Source organism: Cryptomeria japonica, chromosome 1 (genome assembly GCF_030272615.1).
Source record: "Cryptomeria japonica chromosome 1, Sugi_1.0, whole genome shotgun sequence".
NCBI classification, from domain to species: Eukaryota; Viridiplantae; Streptophyta; class Pinopsida; order Cupressales; family Cupressaceae; genus Cryptomeria; species Cryptomeria japonica.
Genome location: NC_081405.1, coordinates 506,795,045 through 506,814,703, shown reverse-complemented (window position 1 = coordinate 506,814,703; position 19,659 = coordinate 506,795,045). Strand labels below are relative to the sequence as shown.

Genomic DNA, 19,659 nt, shown 5'->3' with positions numbered 1-19,659 from the left:
GGTGTACAAGGAAGCGGTGGCGCGAAGGGTGTATGCGAAGGCACGAAGGGAAGCGGTGGTGCGAAGGGCATACAAGGAAGCGGTGGCGCGAAGCGCATACGGGAAAGCAGTCGCAAAGACGGAGGGGGCGTACGCAGCACAGAGCCAAAGTGTACACCTTAGCCGCAGGCGCAGCGACTGTCTTCAGGGCCACGACATACATAGACTTAGTTGCAGCGTACGCAATGAAGGGGTAAACTTGTTCCATCACCCCCGCAGTGTAGACGTCGGCGAAGGAGTTCAAAGCCATGAAGGGGTCCACCACTACAGTTGCACAATAAAGGAGAAGCATGCGTCAGCAAGGCACAATATGGTGAAAGGGAGTCACGGAAACCCTAGAACGGGAAGTTACGACATAAATTACAAGGCCCGTACTTCTAACAAGCAACCAATGGCCACTACAGGAACCAGCAAGAAAAGCCAGGAGAAAGCACAAGAACAAGTAATGGTGGAGAACCTCACGTTTGAAGTTGTTGGAAGTGAGTGCAGAAGGTGGTGGGAAAGCAATGAGGAGGATCACCCCCTGAAAAATTCATTGAGGAGAGTAGAGGTTGATAAAATCATTTTTATGCCTATCTTCAATTTAAAAGAATTTGAACCCATTTTGTGCGCCATGGTCCATGGATATGAGCGAGACAAGCATAGATCAGTAATCGATTATTTGGGACAAACGGTGGTCATTTCTTATGCACCCAAGGAGTTTGGGAAGGTTTTCAGAATTCCAAGTAACGATGATTCAACCATGAAACCATCAGCAAGAATGTCTACAGAAGAGAAGAAGCGGCTACTGGAACACATCTGCAGTAATATGCTGACAAAAGAGCAATGGGACAGTTTGTGGCAGAATAGTAATAGAAGGGGCCTGAAAAAATCCTACATCACCTCACCAGAGTGGAGATGCGTTGTGGATGTCCTAAAGAGTAAGCTAACAACAGCAAGCCGAGCCTCCGATGCTGTCATATGGATGCTACGCCTCATGTATGGACTGAGCAACGGCAAAATATACAACTGGGGTCGGGCCCTTTCCAGTCGGATAAAAGAGGCCATGCTCCTTAAACACAAAACCCTGTACATGCCCCATCATATCATTGCCCTCTTCTTGGAAGCATTGAGAACCCAGGTGGCGCCGGAATATAGAGGAGTTTTTGTGGCCTCGAATCGAGTGGAGCCCTACAAGCCAGCCATGTACTATTGGCTACACCTGGACACTTTTACAGTAGCACCCACAGAGACACCCAGGAAGAAAGCAAGGCAAGAACCTGTAGGGAGCACGAAAGATTGAGGGGAGGAAGATGACAACTCTGAGGAAGAGGCAGAGATGGGGGAAGAAGAGACATATATCTCATCTTCATCTGATGAAGATGAAGGGGAGTTCCGTATGGAACAAAGCCACACTATGCATGGATCAAAAGGTGATAAGGAGGATAGGGCAGGCCCAGAAATTGCAACATTGGAACCAATGGGCATAGTACAGGAAGGGGGGCACATAGGAGGTCTGCTGCAAGTAGGGCCAGGAAGCCATATGGAGGGCATACCAGCTGTTCCAGGATGGGGAGTAAAGAAAAAGGTACTTTTCAAACCGGCACAGATTCCCACCACGGCACACTTGGTGCCAAGGGTCGCAAGGACCCCATCCCAGCTAATAGACTTGAGGAGACAGTGCAGGGGCCCACACTCCATATAAACACATCAAGGGGCATGGAAGCCGCTAGAGCTGTTGCATTAGTAGTGGCACCTATAACCGATTCTCTCGCAACCATGGGTGAAGGAAACACAGAACAAGAAATGCACCTAGTTACAGAAGAGCCAGAAGTAGACATGGGGAAGGGAACAGAGGAAACAGACATGGAGGCCAGATTTCAGATGGACATAGAAGTTCCACCACCATCACCATCATTGGGGTTTGACCAACAGGAGAGCCCGAGAATTGGAGAAACTGGGAAAGGGCACAGCACGTCTTCACCAGTAGAGGGTGTTGGAGGGTTTGAAGCCGCTGCGCAGCATTTTCTTTCAGAGTTGGAAGTAATGAGGACAGCTACACAAAGGAAGATAGATCATTCTCGAGGATCCGATGTGCCTGCTATAGTGAAAGCAGTGGAGGCACTGATGGCATTTATGGCAGAGGGCTGTGAGAGGGAGTTCTCGGAGAAAATGAAAAACCAAGGTTGGCCCGACAAGGAAACTCTGGAGATGGTAGCAAACTGGGGAGTGTTGTGCGAATCACACACCCATCCCCGTCTTGGACAAGGACCCCCCAGTTTGTGCCTTTCTATCTTTGCGGAAGAGGAAGGGGATATGAAGGGTCAAGTTGGTGAGTGATGGAGTCTGGAATGTCATCTTGATCTTCAAATGTCCTGATCCTGAAATTTGGCTAAGTCTGGAATGTCCTGATCCTGAAATTTGACTAAGTCTGAAAAGCCTAAATCTCCAAAATCCCAAACTCGATGAATGCTCCAAAGTTTGCATAGAGGAGTCCAGGTCTGAAACTCCGAAGTTCTAGTAAAATCTCCAAAATACCAGAGGCCAAAAGGTTAAAATTTCGCAAGGTTAAAGAGTTGCTAAAATCGCCCAGGGGGCCGAATTTCGGACCCTGGGGCGAAAATTTCGAAATTCAAAATTTTTTATATGGTCCGAAAATGCTTTTTTTTAAATGTTGCAAAAGGTAGGTCAAGGTCCGAAATTCACTTGAAATGCCCAATTTCGGACCCTGGGGCGAAAACTGAATAAGGCAAAATCTTGCAAAAAGACCCAAATGGTCCGAAAATCACCTTAAAATTCAATTTCAGACCCTAGCTCTGAAATTTCAAAATATGACAAATTTGCCAAAAACATGTTTAGCTCCGAAAATACTCCCAGTTTGCCAAAAAACACTTGAAAACTCCGAAATCACATAAGTCCCCAATTTCAGACCTTGGGGCGAAAACTGGAAAACGTGAAATCTTGCAAAAAGTGGGTCAAGGTCCGAAAATCACTTAAAACGCCCATTTTCGGACCCTGGGGCGAAAATTAGAAAATTTGAAAAAGGCGAAATCTTGCAAAAGGATCCTCAAGGTCCGAAATTCACTTTAGACTTCCAAATTCGGACCCTAGGGCCGAAATTTCAAAATATGACAAATTTGCAAAAGGTGTTAAGAGCTCCGAAATTTGCAAAAGGATGGTTTAGGTTTGAAAATCACTTAAGTCTCTCAATTTCGGACCTTGGGGGGTAAATTGGAGAATATATCGAAGTTGCAAAAGTGGCTTTAGGTCCAAAGTTTTTTTTTTAAAAGTTCGCAAGATTTGTTATATGGTCCGAAATTTCTCCGATTTTCCAAAAGAGAGCTTAGGGTCCGAAGTTTTCTTTAGAGTTCGCAAAGGCGTTAAGTCTCCAAGGTTGTCAAAATCGTGAAAAATTCCAATATTCGCCAAAAGGCGTTAAGCTCCGAAATCCAGAAAAGGCATGAGTGTTAGGATTTTAAATTTGCAGGAACTCTTCAAACCTCCAGAATCACGCTATAAGAAGTTTTCCAAACGCCATAAACCCATTCAAAACGCCCAAGACTCCAAAGGTAAAATCACGCAGAAGTAAATCGCCCAAACACTATCAAGACCAAGGATCAGATTTCACATTCGAAGAGGAAGGAGAAGCATTTTCAAGATACATCTCACAAAGAGCTTCTCAAGCCAGACGTCGTAATTAAATTTAATGTTTGTTAAATTAAATTATTTAATTTTTCAAATTGATTTAAGGAAATAAAATTGGTTGATTGATCACAGGACGTCATTGGAGAACCGGGAGAAAAACCTGAAACGCAAATCGAAGAAGGATCACAATCAAGGCCAGGCACTGAAAACTGGAAAAGAAAAGATGCAAGAGCGCAAGAACAATTGAGCATTGGGAACCGTGCCGCTGAACAAAGATGAAGTCCACCACCGGGACCAAAGACCAAAGAACACTCTGAATGCTGCAAAGTTTATGCCTTCTCGAGAAAAAGCACACAGCTGGATTTAAGTCCAGAAATTCAGTTTTAAAACTGAAACGACTTTATTGTAAACTGCCTATGGGTCCCACGCAAGATATTTTTGTGGATAACTATTGCCAACCACTAAGAAGATTGGATAGACTCAAATTAATGCCAAAACAATTGTAGGTGGTTGAAATTGTGGTTGGTTGGATAACTGAGAATTCAATGGGCATGGGTTAAAGCTGCCAGCTTCTGGAAGGCAGATCAAGACCCTTGGATGCAGTCCATCCTAGCCTTCGATTCAAAATTGTAATATCTATAAAAGGTAGAGGCCTTTCTTTTGTAAAGGGTTAGATGGTTAGATGGTTAGCTAGTTAGAGATTGTTAGATAGTTAGATTTAAGAGTTAGAATAGGTTAGATCTTAGCAATAGCATAGAGATGCTATAGAAATTGTTGTAATAGGTAGCTGAAATCAATATATAAACATTGATTTGGTGTTTATTGTCTTGTTTTCATCCTGTTTGCATGGTTTCTCTCAGCATTTTAGATAGATCTTTCTATTTTGGGTGTGCAGGTATTTGATAGATTCAGGCTCATACCATTGAGGATATACTGATTGTGTATCCTTTTGTATGGTTAACCTGAGCCTTTAATTGTGCTTAGTTCAATTGCAGGTGTCCGTCTGAGCTGTGCCAGAATTGGGTGCTTAGCCATGCGTCTCTAGTCTAAAAATCTTCCAAGTCCCTTTGAAGATTGCACCATTCCTGCAAGGTTGTGAGCTATTCTGGCCAAGCAGGAATTGGTTATGTTGAATCCGTCTACCCGCATACCCGTGTTGTTAGTTTTAGATCTCCTAACCCTTTCCTTTTGCTCTTTATTACGTAATTTGAGAATCACAGCAAAACAGTTTGTTGCAAATCGTAAGTCCCCTTGTGTTTCCAGCAAAAACACATCAAACCACTGAGTAGTCCTGCAGTCAAGACCTAACAATCAAAACCTTGAGGTCCTCCCCTTTGATCAAACCAAAAACAGCATTAGGGACTTACTTATCTCAAGAGAGGATAGGATACTCAGCAAGGTTATTCTATTTTGCATTGGCCGTATGGGGTTTGCAACAATGTGATTCTAGACACGTCAACAAGGAGTACCACAGATTCTTAGAGGGCATACAGGAGGTGATGGGAGCTCTCACTACCATAGAGCGGACCTTCTGTACTACATTCTTCCAGCTCCAAGGAATGACCTAGAAAGCAAGCAAAATGGAAGGAGAACACACCTTATCCCTACAGTGAGAGAGTGAGCTGAAGGAAAGAATCAACGCTCTGGAACAAGAAGTGGCACAAGAGAGAACCACGCGGCTGGGAAAGGAACAGGAGTTGGGTACCTTTGAGAAGGACCGAATGGATGCACTCAGCCTTCTTAAAGCAACTCGGGGGAAACAGCTTGTTGCTGAAAGAGATCTGAAGACCCTCCGAGAGCATGCCACGACAAGAACAGGGACGTCCTCTTGTCCCTCTTAGTAGATAGTGTTTGTTGTTATTCTGTTGTTTTGTGTCGTCTGGAAGACAACAAGTTTTGGGGGGGGGACGATGTAAGTTGGTTAATTAGTAAATAAGGCTATTTGGAAATGTATTAAAATAAAACAATAGTATTAAGTTATAAACTACGGGGTAGTTGGTTGTCTGACGGTTGATGGCCTAACCATTCGCAAACTCTTTATATGTAAGCTTGTAGCACATTTGGAAGGACATTCTGGGGGAGATTAATATAATATACATTTGTGTTACATTTAATATATCTCGGCATATTGTATTGTGGGTTGTTGGTAACTTGGTTCCATGATAATGTTCTATTATGTTCTGCTGTTGTGATTCGGATCTTGGTGTTTTGTATACTACAACTCAATCCACCTAGGCTACTAACAAGCATGAGCATCCTTGTATTCTTATATAAGTGAACTTGGGAAATTGGATAAACCAAGTACCAAACTTCTCTATTAGCTCTTTTGCTTGCGGGGATAGTCTTTGATGAATGCCACCTTGCAATGTTCTTGTGATATGCATAGTGAAGGCATCGTTCACCCTCCTGTAATGTGTCTTGCCAGAGTACTGCAACTATGTATATGATTCACATGCTCTCAATTCTCCAGCTCTTGCACTAACTAGACCTCTATAGATTAATCTCACATATTCATGAGCTCTGGTAAGTGAATATATGATGTATGAGATCATGTAGAATGTCCAAGTTCGCTCAAACCTTTTGAGTTGTACATCGATGTTGTTGCTAATAATCCTCGCTCAATTGATTCTTTCCTTTCTTATTGATATGATCTCCATGAAGTAGAACATCCAATTCTCAAACTGAGATGCGTGAGGAGCTCCTACAATTCGGTTAAGCAATATGATTAGATCACTGAATTCTTCCTTGAAGTCGATTCATCATAGAATGCCTGCGCTAAATCCTTGCTCTTGTAGATCATATTGTTGAATTTAGGTATATGGAAAGATACACTGATTGCCTCCTCGGAAAGGTAGGCAAGCTCTCTGCCATCAAGTGCCACTATCATCCTTTTGCTTGTATCATAATGCTTGGCCCATTCAACGATCAGCTCATTGCACAACACTACTAGAGGGAAATCTACTGCTTTCACTATTCCGCTCTCAATCATCATCTTGGAGTATCGGGAAGGCTCGGTGGTGTATAGTGGTGCTTCGAATTTCTTCATGTTGAATTCACCAAAGTTGATATCTCCTACATTGCTCCAAAATGACACAATCTTGGAATCTATTGCATCTCCCTTTAAGTCCTCCTTGATGAGAGTTTATCATGTTCTAGCCATGTCCTACCTGTGAGAGTTGTCCAAGAAAGCTTTATGATTGGATATGAATGCTTGGAAGTGTAAATCAATCTCCTAGGCTAAGAATTTCAGCTCTAAAGATGATAATTCATCAAAATCTCAATATTGTCTAAAACCCTAGGTATATATGTCAAAACCCTAGATTGCACAACTTGAACATTATCATCTAAATTAATAAATTATATCTCAAATTATGCTGAGATGATTAAAATGCGTTGAATTCAAGCATCCTATACCAAAACCTTATGGAAGTAATAAGCAAGAAGCTGGATCAATCCTCGAACAAAGTCTGATTTTGTGTAAAAATAATCAAATAAGCCTATTTCAGACCTGTAAATTGCTTCAAAACAGACTGGTTATATCAATTCGATTGCTCCTTTGACAAAATTGTCTTTCTAATGTGTGCGCCTTTGATCAATTACTAGATTTTGTCAAGTTGCTGATGTAAATTCGATAATCTTGCTTCCAGAATTCGCTGTTGATCAACTTGCTTATGTTTGATAGAAACAATGTCACTATCTTCAATGACAAAATTGTTGGTTCAAGAAGTCAGTTCGTTGTAGACAATGATCAGATTTGATGCCTCCAATGACTTCACTTTTGTCTTTGATCAAAAATCGCTGTCAAGAAGAGATAAATTCGCTGTTATTGATAAGGGATCGGTGCCTTCACTAGAGCTGATGCAAAATCGATTGGTGTTTGATCAAATGAAATGATCAAACACAACTTTATACTTGCTTAGAAGGGTGCGATACTTCATCACAAAGGCCAACATGATTAAATGATTTGCAATAACAGCTTTTAAGGCCGACTTGAATCATCAAATACAAATTTAAATAAAAACGTCTCTCCTTTCAAGTCATGGGGCCCATTCAATCATCTTACAAACATCATTTCTTTAAGTCACACTTCTAGCATGTCAAAGGAAGTGATTAAAACCTTAAGTCGTACTTTTCACCTATCAAAGGAAATCACTTTAATCCTTATGTTGCACATCCAAGGGTTCACAGGAAGTCGTGTAATCCTTAAGTCACACTTTTGCCATAGCAAAGGAAATGATGTAATTCCTTATGTCGCACTTTTGACATGACAAAGGAAATGACTTATTTGCTGATTGGAGATGCAATCGCTCAACTTTGCTGATCTTGATTAGTGAAGGAAATAAAAATCTTCAAGTCGCTGCTTGGGGAAGGCAAGAAAGTCGTTCAAAAGCTGAAGTTGCACATTTAGCCAGGCAAAGGAAATCGCCTAAGAATGGTGCTGATCGTAAATTTGAAGTAGGCCAATCTCCTTCCTAGCAACACGCTTGTCCAAGCAATGGTCTCAATCAAAGCAATACAATACACAACCTTGGTTTGTTGCCTCTAGGAGCAAAGGAGATGCCTAAAATGCTTATGTTGTACTTTTGGGGGGTCAATGATTGAGCCTCAAAATGCAAACTTAGAATGTTTACCCTCCAAAAGCAAATTGCCTTAGCCAAATTCGTACCTTATTTCAATCAAAGTCAGTGAATGATGTGAATCCTTGACCTTCAAAATGTCGACTATGAGATCAACTCAAACTTCACTCATTGTCAAAAGGATCGGTCTAGCAATCTAACCTATGAAACTCCTAAAACTGAAATCAAAAGAGGGGTCCCCATTTGTGATGGGGCGATGTGTGAAATAGTCACAACAATCACCAACATCAAACATCTTCTCAGAACAGGCTGATAGTCACCAAGAAAGTCGAAGCCAACTACAATATTGAAGTGACTAAAAATGGGGACATTACAGCTAGGTTCTTTGAAACTATTAATACTTTAGATGGTCCATTGTCTGAGTTGTTAAACTTCACGCAAGAGTCAAATTGTTGTCAACTACATTCATCGACTTGTAGTGTACTCACACCATGTCCAAAACCAAGAAAATCGCCCAACAAATCATAAACCTAGCTGAAGTATTCTAAGCGCTCAACCTTGGGTGTCTCCCATGCCTAGAGAAGGAGTCTGTTAAACCCCCACAATATGCTCAAGTTAACTCACTCCAAATAGCTGATGATGGAGTCGATCAGCTAATTAAATCCCAAATATCTCAAATATGCTCTTCTTTTATCATCACAGCTAAGGAAAATCCTTATGCCAACATTTAATTATCTTCCCAATCCCAACTCACACACCAAGCTAGGTGGTAAATTCCCAAAAATTTCCTTCTTTCAACACCCAAAGTCTATTTAACATACATGCCAATAGTAGGAAATATCTCACACAACCCCAATTGTTTTCTCAACCTGCTACTAACCAATATTAGTGGCCATAAATGCTACCAACTTCCACTCCTATCAAGGGGTTTTCCAAAAATCCTCCTCACAATCCGACACCCACTCTCTGGGGGTAAGCATCAAAGGAAGAAAAAACTAAATTGCCCAACAATTTGAGAACTTTTCGCCGATACTCTTTTTTTTCGAGAAATCTCTACAAATTCTATTAGTTTGTCTTGCCTCACAAGACTTCACAAATTGGTCTTCAAATGATCTTGCAAAACTCTTTTCTACACAATCCATGATCCTAAATGAACCACATTTTTTTAACTAGGGAGGATCTTTCACCACTGTGGCTAATCTTCTCCACAAGGGATTTCATCCTCAAGAAGGCTAAGATGAACCAAGTTCAATCCCACAGAACCACAAGGGTTTCGCAAGAGGAAATCAAATAATCTAGATGATATAAATGAGCTCTTTGAATCTACTTTTATACTTTTCCCATCGAACTTTTCAGAGGATATTTTAAAATTCACTTTTAATAAAATAACTCCCTTTTTGCTCCAAACGACCTTGTCTATGAATAATAAAAATATTTGATGTGCAAGGTCCCCTTATTAAATGTTCAAGATTTAAAAATTTTAATTCCCTTTCCAACAAGCTATTACACTAAGTTGCTTTTCAAAATTATTTTATAATATTAGGCAACCTTAGTGGAATAATTAAATTAAAGCTCAACAATTCATCTAAGTTGTGGAAACTATTGAAAAGCATCAGGATCAAAATCTGACTATACTGGAATGAAATTTGATGATGAATAATGAAAATCGAGGTCGATTAGGTGACTTTCTATAAATAGATGTTATCTCCAAGAATCTTGGAGAACACACTAGAAATTGGAATTCACTTTGGAAAGTGTCATAGGAGTCCTCGAGACTAATTGAGCTCATTTCCAACATCAAACATCCCTTTTGACAAGGCTAGCACACACCAAGAAAGCTAGGGCTAACTACAATGTTGGTGTGACCAAAAATGGGGACACTACTGTCATGGCCCACCTGAAACTAGGGCAAAATACATATAAATTGCAGCCTTAAATAGTGATTAAAGCTTGGGCGATGGAAAATAAATGAAGAGGGCCGACCTAGGGTTTTGACAAAACAAGTGCATGGACAATCACCATACAAATAAGGCCAACCCAGCCTAGTAAGATAAAAATTACTGGTGGATTATCCTAAGGGGCTGACCTGGCCAGGATAAAAGAAATTAATAATAAATTAGTAACTCTTTATACTTGGCCGACTTGCACTTGAAGCAAGGCGACCATTAGGTGAAAGTGCACTTGAAGAGTATAAGGGAGAGATCTTGAGGATCATCAAGGACATCAGAAAATAGGAAAAGAAATAAAATAAGAGGGCAAATGTAGAGCAGACCTTAGGGAAGGTCTGAGGTGGATTTATGATCAGAATTTAAGGCGAATTATTGCAAATCTGCTAGCAGACTTATAAGCAGATCTAAAATTATTGAAATCAGATTTTATGAGCAGAACAGAAGATATAATTGCTCACTTATGAACAATGTATATGCAGTCTGGGAATATGATATTATTATATGACTTCTGGTTTATAGAATATTGGCAACAATGTGTAATTCTTTATATGTTTGTTTAAACTTTAAACGCTAGCCATGATAGGGGTTTTAAGGGGTTTTAAGGGCTTACAAGGAGGAAAACAGCATTGGGATCCTCTTCTAAGTACGCCACCTCATGGTGGTGACCAGGGGTCCCATGAAGCCAAGGGGGTACAAGGAGTGCTGCCGTTGGGCTTAGAAGGGAAGGATTTTTGAGACACCCTGTTGTAAATGCACTCCCACCCTCTACCATGGTGGATCACTATGCTAGGAATCCAATAATAGGAAGTGGAAAAGGATGTCATGATGAAGGGGAACGGTTATAGGACATCTCACTTGGTACACCACCTCATATGGATGGCAAGGGTCACATGAGGCCAAGAGGAATGGTATATCTGCTCTTGGACCTAGGGTAGAGGATCTCTAGGGCAACCTACAAGTCACCTTATTCTAGCTTCCCTATGGTTGAATTTCCCCAAATAAATTAGAGACATCTTATGATTAAGTAAATGTTCCTAACCCTAGTAGGAAAGTTACACATTACAATTACAGTTAATCCCTACATATTTGTTAGCTTAAAATTGACCATGATGACATTAACAAATACTATAAACGTAGACACAAAACCACTTACAAATGAAAAACAACAAATTTTAAGCTTAGGGATTGATTCTTGAATGTGAATTAAGTGATTTGTGGTTTACAACTTGACACAAGCATAGAAAACTGCAATATAGATGAACAATAAGGCCAATCCTAAGCTTGCCGATATTATTTACTTTCAATTCAAACAGGAAATCTCAATTTGCTGATGAAAAAAGGTAATACACAAAACTTAGATTAAATGCTTGAATACTTATTTTTGCAGCATAAGCATAACATCAAGTTCAACTGTCATTAACCAAATCATGTGTATAAAGCATTTATTTATAAGTTTACAAAATCTTATTTTGGGATTTAGGGTAAACATGAAATAATCCAAAATATCTAGTAGAGCAGCTTGAATTGAGAATTTAAAAGACAAACTTTTTGACTATAGTCAACTACTTCTAGCATATCTGCATTGCTGACTTTTTCAATTAACTTAGCTCTTAGGGATTTTCCCTCTTGGACATCTCGTGCCATCCACCCAAGTAATGAATTTGGAAATAAAGAACACCCTAGTAAATTGCCAAACCTTAAGGATTTGTACTCTCTTTTGCTGACTCATTGGCTACGGTACCTAATTGCTTTGTGTTCATATTGGAAAATCCAAGATTGTCCATTTGTAAATAATAAGAAAATATTATGGATTGCAAATGTCTGATCAAACACAAAAAGAAAATCATATATGGTAGACAATTTTTAATATCAGAAAATGTAAATTCTCAGAGAATCTGCAGTCAGTATAGCATAGGGAACATAAATGTGCTGTAACTAGATGCAAACAAACTATATAATCCATTTCCAGGTGCTAGAGTAGTAGCTGAAGCTACTAAATATAAAACTGTTCACTAAATTTATATTAAGTCACTTTATCCAGAGTTTAAAAGTTCAATAGCATGGAAGGAAGAATACCTATGGAAAAATGACAATAGACTGGTGAATGGAAGAATATTGCAATTTCCTCAATGCTCAAACAAGGGATGACCTCTTTTTGTTTGACTTCACAAGGTACAGGATAGATGAAGGGCTGAATGATATTAACAGAGGCGTATAATATGGACGAAGCTAAATAGTGACATAAAAGCAACAAGACTGTTTTAGCTTTGAGGAACAAAGTACTACAAATAAGCTGAGAAACGCACATAATGTGGACCAAGCTAAATAGTAACAAATAATAACAAAGACTGTTTTAGCTTGAAGGAATACTCTACTACTTGTCATGCTTTGAATGAAATTTTGACAAGCTAAATATCTGAATTTTATCTTCTTTGATGGGGCTTGTATTGCTTGTGAAAAATTGTGCATGCTTGCTCATGTGAATGGCAAGTATTCACAAACATGTATCATATTTGTTTCAATCTGTCAAAAAATTTGAGGTTTTGGAAGTGTTTTTAGTAGAGGGTAGTATGATGTAAATGAGCATTACAATTTTTCAATTTAATGAGAATCTGAATTTCCAGTCCAGCTCTAATGTTTGAGAAATTGAAGTGTAGGGGACTTCATGTTACTGTAGTGAGTCAAACTATTTAAGATATGACAGTGATGGATCATTTTAGGTGTATGGATCCTGATTGATGTTAGTTCCACCCAATTTGTTCGCCAGGCAAACAAGAATTATATGGATTAGAAATATAAACGGATAAGAATCTTGTTAACTTAATTAGTCATACAGCTGGATGAGATTGTTTGCTTCATTGTGCAGTTGTGATGAAATGGGATGAAGCAAAGGAAGCTTTGGTGGTCTTAATCTCCTCTAATGTATATACTGTAGATACTTTATATAGTAGTTATATTTTATTCCTTATAATATAATTTTAAAATAATTCTGAGTAAATAAGAACTAGATTCATGTTACTTCCTGGTGATGGATCAAGTAGAGGGAACCAAAACATCGAAGAAAGCTTTGGCTTCAAGTAATTCGTGATAATGGATCCATTAGAGAGATCTGAACTGTCAGAAAATAATTTATCCCTGCAACTACTGGCTTCAAGCCTATTCTTGATAATGTATCTAGTAGAGAGACCCAGAATGCCAGAAAACTATTTGCCTATCCAACTGCATCCAGAAAACTCCCTTATTTATTACGCTGTGAACTATCTCTCAGAAGCAACATCCCATTTAATTATCAATGGTTGGCCTGTTATGTAGACTACTCATATCATGGCAGCTTAAAGAGCGTTTTCTATCAAAATTTATTGTCTGGTCATTTTGAAATGTCATCCATTCATTTGTTCTCTTTAAGGGAATGCTAAAGTCAATAAATATGAACTATAACAAACATTTGTTGAGTAACTGATGGTGTTCCTAATCTTTCTTGCCTTTCACAGGGAATGTGTTATATCGTGTGACAAAAGAGAGTTTGATGGATCGACTTCTTACTGATATGAAAGCAGCAGCTCTTTCTATTGATAAAGATTGCAGGTAGATTATATCTCATACTTTTTATGCTAATTTCGTTAATTGGATTTAACAATGTGTAAATTAAATATCCATGTAATAGCTGTAAATATATGTATGGTCACATTGTTTTAGACTTTTAGTCTCTGTATATCCAAAATAAAATATTTTAATATCCAAACCGCTTCTATTGGATGGTAATTAGATTGAAACCTTCATTGATCAACATTTAAAATGGATAAAAATACTTGTAACTTGTCATGGTGTACAACAATCTGTCATAATTGTGAGTTTGAAGAACTTTCACATGATGCACATTATCTATTTGAAAATATTATTTATCATCAATAAAATAGAATATAGTTCTATTAGCTATATAAGGATTAAACTTTTACACCAGAGTCGGCAATTATAGGCCATCCATCATTTGGATATATGAGCCCACCTGTGACTCCACAATAGTAGAAGAATTACAATTTTATCTCTTTCCTCAGCACTTATAACACAGATGGGCACCTGGTTTATTTCATTATATGAGCTCATGGGGAGCAAGATATGAATCCTAGAGCTGATACAGAAGGATTTACGGAAAGGAATAACTGAACTTCATATTAACTAAAACTGAAGATATGGCATATGAGAAAGCGTTGGATTCTTTATAGAGGTATGTATATCCTCTTCTACCTGCTGCCACCTTCAGTAACTAAAACTATCTAATAAAGAGGAATTGGGATACCAAAGTGTGCCATATATGTTATAGTTTTGAATTTCACTAGATATTTACACTAACATAAAGGGCAACTTAGAATAGAAGTAAATTGTCCCCAATTTCTATAGTTGTGGAAATTCACTTAAATGTGGACTATAATAGCTGCTTGGCTTGCAAAGGCAAGCTTCCTTTTCTGCCTAAGAGACGTGTTGTAATCTTTTTAATCAGGGCTGTCCTAGTCTTGGTCTTTCTCTCAATTATTATGTCTTTCAAGACATGCAAGCAGAGTCTATATTGGAATGTTGAGAATAGACCTCCCATACTACTATAAAACATTGATGCATGTTTAATTTAAAGTTTCCCACATATGTCATTGCAAATGCTTAGTCCAGAGGATAAAGTATTTTTTATTTATTGTTTTGTTGTTGGACCTTAAATATCTGGTGATCTAACTTTTAAACTATACCAAAACCTTATGTCCACTGGGAAGTGCAGTTAAGCCCTATGTCCTGTAGACCATTATAGTTTCCACAGGTTTACAGGAAAACATCTTTCAATTTGTGATACACTTTATCTAAGTGCATTTAAAAATTTTACTGATGTGGCAAGACAAGGGTGTTAGAAGTTCATATAGTGTAAAGGGTTAATCCAATTTCTAACCTCAAAAGGTGAGTTATCTATCAAAACATGGTATCGTACGATTACTATGCTTGATGACATGGAGATGCTTGTCCAGAAAACGATCCTATTGACAACTCCAATCAAGTTATCAGTCTAAGGGAGAAAAGAAGTTGTAGAAATCTGAAAGTCATGACACTTCCACATTGCCAGAAGTAGTTGAGGAATCTGAAATCAGAATCAACCTTGATTGTGAGTTACAATCCATAGTGTCCAATGGGCATGAAGAATAATTCTGCAACCTTTTTTATCATTGATAATTTGGCTAGAAGTAATGAAGGCTGCATTTTATGGAATACAGCATTTTTTGAAACATATGCAAATAGATTCCAATGGTCAATAGGTCTACTAAAAAAGACCAATAGCAGTCAAGCTTCACATTGCCACACTTGTACTGGCTGCATAATTAATATCTACAACTGTAGTCATAAAACATTATCAAAATTCTTTTGCATGCTTGACCAATAGAAACAAACGTACAGTTTCAAAGGGATTAATGATCCCAAAATGGTCCTCATGGGAATGATAGAAAAGAACTGTGCTTCTGATAAGTTCAGACACTATCCTATTTTAAAATTGATTAATAAACTCACATTACAGGGCAAGAGGATTAGATACCAATCATTGATGGGTTGTCAATGGCTTAGTGCTTCACTAACTATATTAAATTGTCACCTTGCTTTGACAATCTGTCATATATTTACTTATCCCTTAAAATAGCTCTCATTGATTTTACTTATCACGTATGGTTTCCACAAGCCAATAAGTAATGGGACCACCAGTCAATTTACTAAAATTGACATCCCCTTTCTACATTAACTATAGGATGCAAGATTGTCTTGGGCATAAAGATAAAAGATGTCATAAAATTACATCCCCTCTTAATGCCAACATTCCATGGATATATGATATCTTTCAAAGGATGATGATGATTATTATGTATTGAATCCAACATAATATGAATCTGTTGCATGACAAGAAGAGACGAATATTAATCAATGCTCCAAGAAAGATGCATGTGCTCCACGACAAAGGCACAATGCCAGGTCTGTCTTCTCAGTGCTACTGGAATCTTATGCAAGAACATTTGCCAGAATGGAGTAAAACACCCACAAATAAGTTACTATCGAGGAGATGCACCAACTACCATGGCCAAAGATAAGCTCCAATAAGGTTGATTACTCCACAAGTGCTCCAATATCTGACAAGAAGGTATACCAACATGCATTGTCTACAATGCTCATGTGCAATAGAAAGAAGCTACAACCAAAAAATTGCATTGATACTATCAAGGAGACACTTGAGCATGATCTTGCAGTCCAATGATTAATCATCTGGGATGAGAATTGAGTGGTTGTATTGTTGGGTAAACTAATTTATATGATGTCCATGGTAGATACCAGAGATGATATTCTTCCACAATTACTTATGCTTTTTTTGCATCAACATTTCAGATCACACTCAAAGATCCATCACCAAGATGTGGAAAAAATCTAAGTTGCAAGGTTCACCAGGTTCAGGGCCTAGTACTGGTCCAATTCATTTTGGGTTCGGGTCCTAGTCCAGTTCGCCTTTGGGTTCAGCCAGGGTTCATACCTAGGCAAGCTAGTTCGTCTAAGGTGAGTCTAGGGCGAACCTAGACAACTAGGAGCCCAAATTTACATTTTTTTTTCCAAAATTTTATAAAATTTATAGTATTGAGTTCAGACTTGCAAATTTGTGTGATTGTTTTGCAAGTTATCATGTAGGTTTAAGACTTAAAATTATTAAGAACAACAACAGACGATAGATTTATTCAAATTTTTTATGTCTGAAGCAAGATAAAACGGAGCAGCAAACAATTGAGTTCTGGCCTCTTACTTGTTAACCTTATACAATGTATTAGCGCAACGCTCTATCACAACAACAAAATACCCATGCATTAGCTCATTCTGATTTACATTCGTCGACTTATGAAAAGCAATAAAAATATTCATTTTCCTGAGCTCACTTTCTTGACTGCTCATTCTTCTTCTTCTTCTTCTTCTTCTTCTTCATCTTCAATGGCATTTGTTGTTTCCGTGAAAGAATTTTGCTGCTATTCTTGACTGCTATTGCATTTATTCTTGACTACTATTGCAAGAAAAAGAAAAATCCATTAGATGATTTAAACTTAGTATAAAGTTTTGTTGTATTCACACCACACCCCATCTTTTATTACAGGGACCCCCGTGAGGCCTGCTATGAGAGAAAGAAAGGACCATCAGGGCTCTGAGTATTGACTTTCTTTTGGCCTTTAAAGCAATCTAAGGATGCCGAAATGTCACCAAAGTTGGAGTTGGAAGTAATAAAATCGTATACCATGTTTTTGCCTTAGTAATTTCGACCTTGCTTCCAAGGGCCCTCTAAACCTGAGAAAATCCCGAAGCTAAAGGGATGCTAATGCTAACATCCTCGGGCAACAAAAATATCCCCCCCAAATTCGTCGAAAAAATACTGAAATGGACAAGTCACATAAGAAAGGGGAGAGTCAACTGAAATCAAATGCGTATGTCTTAAAAGGAGAAGAACATTTTATTCTATTTTTTGCCTTCATAATGCCAAGCTTTCCCCTTTTGAACGCAAAATGTTAAGTTAAAAGTGAAATGAAATAGAAGAAGGGAGCCAATGAATTTGTACACGCCAAGGTCTAATTCGCCATGTTTGTACATTGTCTTAATACCATTGAACCTTCTCCTTTATTAGGCAAAGTGTGAAATTAAAATGGAGGGGAACTTTTTGGCACTTTACCTTCAAAATGTCGAAGCTTTCCCTTTGAAGTGGCCACGAGTTGAGTGAAACAAGGGGGGGGGGGAGGGATAGGTTTGTAAACATAAAGTGTTTTTTTTTGGCATTTAGCCTTGCATTTGCCGAAGTTATCCCTCTATTTGGAAATAAATGTGAAACGAAATAAAAAGGAAAAGGGGGATTCAATGAAATTAGGCATCAAAGCGTTAGCGGTTTTTTGGCACTTTTGCTCCAAATCGCCGAAGTTTTCCCTAAAAAGGAAAGCATTAAGTGAAATCATGAAGAGAAATTTTTGGCACTTTTGTTCTAAATCGCCTAACTTTTCCCTTTAAAGTGGCAAAATCTTAAGTCATGTTGGTAAACAAATTTGTCTCTCACGATTTATTTAACCTTTATACCCTATAGCTCGAGAAATGAAAGACAACTTTCACCAAACAGTTGGAAAATCATTATATTGATTAACCTCTGAATTAAGGTACAGCTCCCTTTAATTGATATTCAATCAGCTCCAAATTACACACAACCAATATTACACTTTTCACCAGAAAGTGCAGAAAGGTAATTGCATTCACCAATGAACACCAAATGAACGCAAGCATTGATTCATATATAACTCTTTGTATAAAGCTGACAGACTTCACATGTACACTAAAACAAAATGAAAAGCTTGAAAGATGAATTTCACTGATAATTTTCTGCGCACATAGAAAGTTATAACAGATCTTTTCTTGAAATAGATTCTCACAAAAATCAAATCTCAAACATCAAACACACAGATTCAAAGTCAAAGATAACTGTCATTTACATTTTCATTCATAGATGATCATCCACCTTGCATATACACAAAGTCTTTCAGCAAAATTAAAGAGATGATTTTTCAAAAACTTAGTGAACCCCCTTAAAGTCATTACAAAACATATAAATAGGTCGCCAGACCAATAGTTTGAACCAAAGGTAAAATTAACTCGAAGGAGTTAATGAGAAACTACCCTAACTGCATAACTGAAACTAAAAAAACGACTAGACTCACTGGCAAACAACTGCCAGCAGTGCTAGTCATGTCCTCGATTTCGTCTCAGTCAGATTACTCAGGTTATTATTTTGGACGGACACCATAACCACCTTTGCCGCACTCCACTCTCGATGCACCTTCGAGAACTCCTGAATTACTGTTACATGCGGCAGGCTGATGTGTATTACCCTTTGCTTCCAGAGTTCTTTCTTCCTCTTCACCATCTATACTTTGTCCCTTTGTGAATCCAAGTGATCCAGACAAACTGTGCGCATTGATTCCACTTTGGAAATCCTCGTAAAATCTTCCACAGCCAAGGATTTCTCCACTTTAATTTGTTTAATGTGGCTACTGAATTGATTAATCATTTCTGTTGTATCTTCCAAAGTCTGACTATCCTCCTTAAGCAACTGGACATCTACGCAGCGCAAATCCTTTTGCATGGTCGATGTTAAGGTTGTTAATTTGCCTCGTAGACTGGCTGATTCACTATGACCCTGTTCGATGATTTGGTTGCGCCACTCTATGCTTTCTTTGCATATAAACATTATATCTTTGTTTAACCCTGGCACTTGTCTTTCGGCAAGAAAATTCATCAAGCCATAACGCTGAATGTTGTGCATTTGCTTTGAAATCACTGCCCATTTAGTCTTTTCTTTTTGCCACGAGATTAAGTCGGCATCCAACTCCTTAATAACTTCATTAGCATCTTTGAAAATCTGAACTAAATCAGATACGTAATTG

The 19,659-nt window shown here is 38.3% G+C and overlaps 1 protein-coding gene across 2 annotated transcripts in view; it reads left to right on the top strand.

Annotated features, from left to right (window-relative positions):
- The window catches only part of LOC131052256 (uncharacterized), a 323,457-nt gene that overhangs the window by 233,186 nt on the left and 70,612 nt on the right, over nt 1-19,659 (top strand). For both annotated transcript variants that reach the window (XR_009107299.2, XM_057986876.2), the window contains exon 7: nt 13,681-13,774. Coding sequence is in view for 1 of the 2 variants with exons in the window: in XM_057986876.2 (XP_057842859.2) it covers nt 13,681-13,774 (94 nt within the window). In the remaining variant the exon portion in view is untranslated. The remainder of the gene's footprint in view (nt 1-13,680; nt 13,775-19,659) is intronic.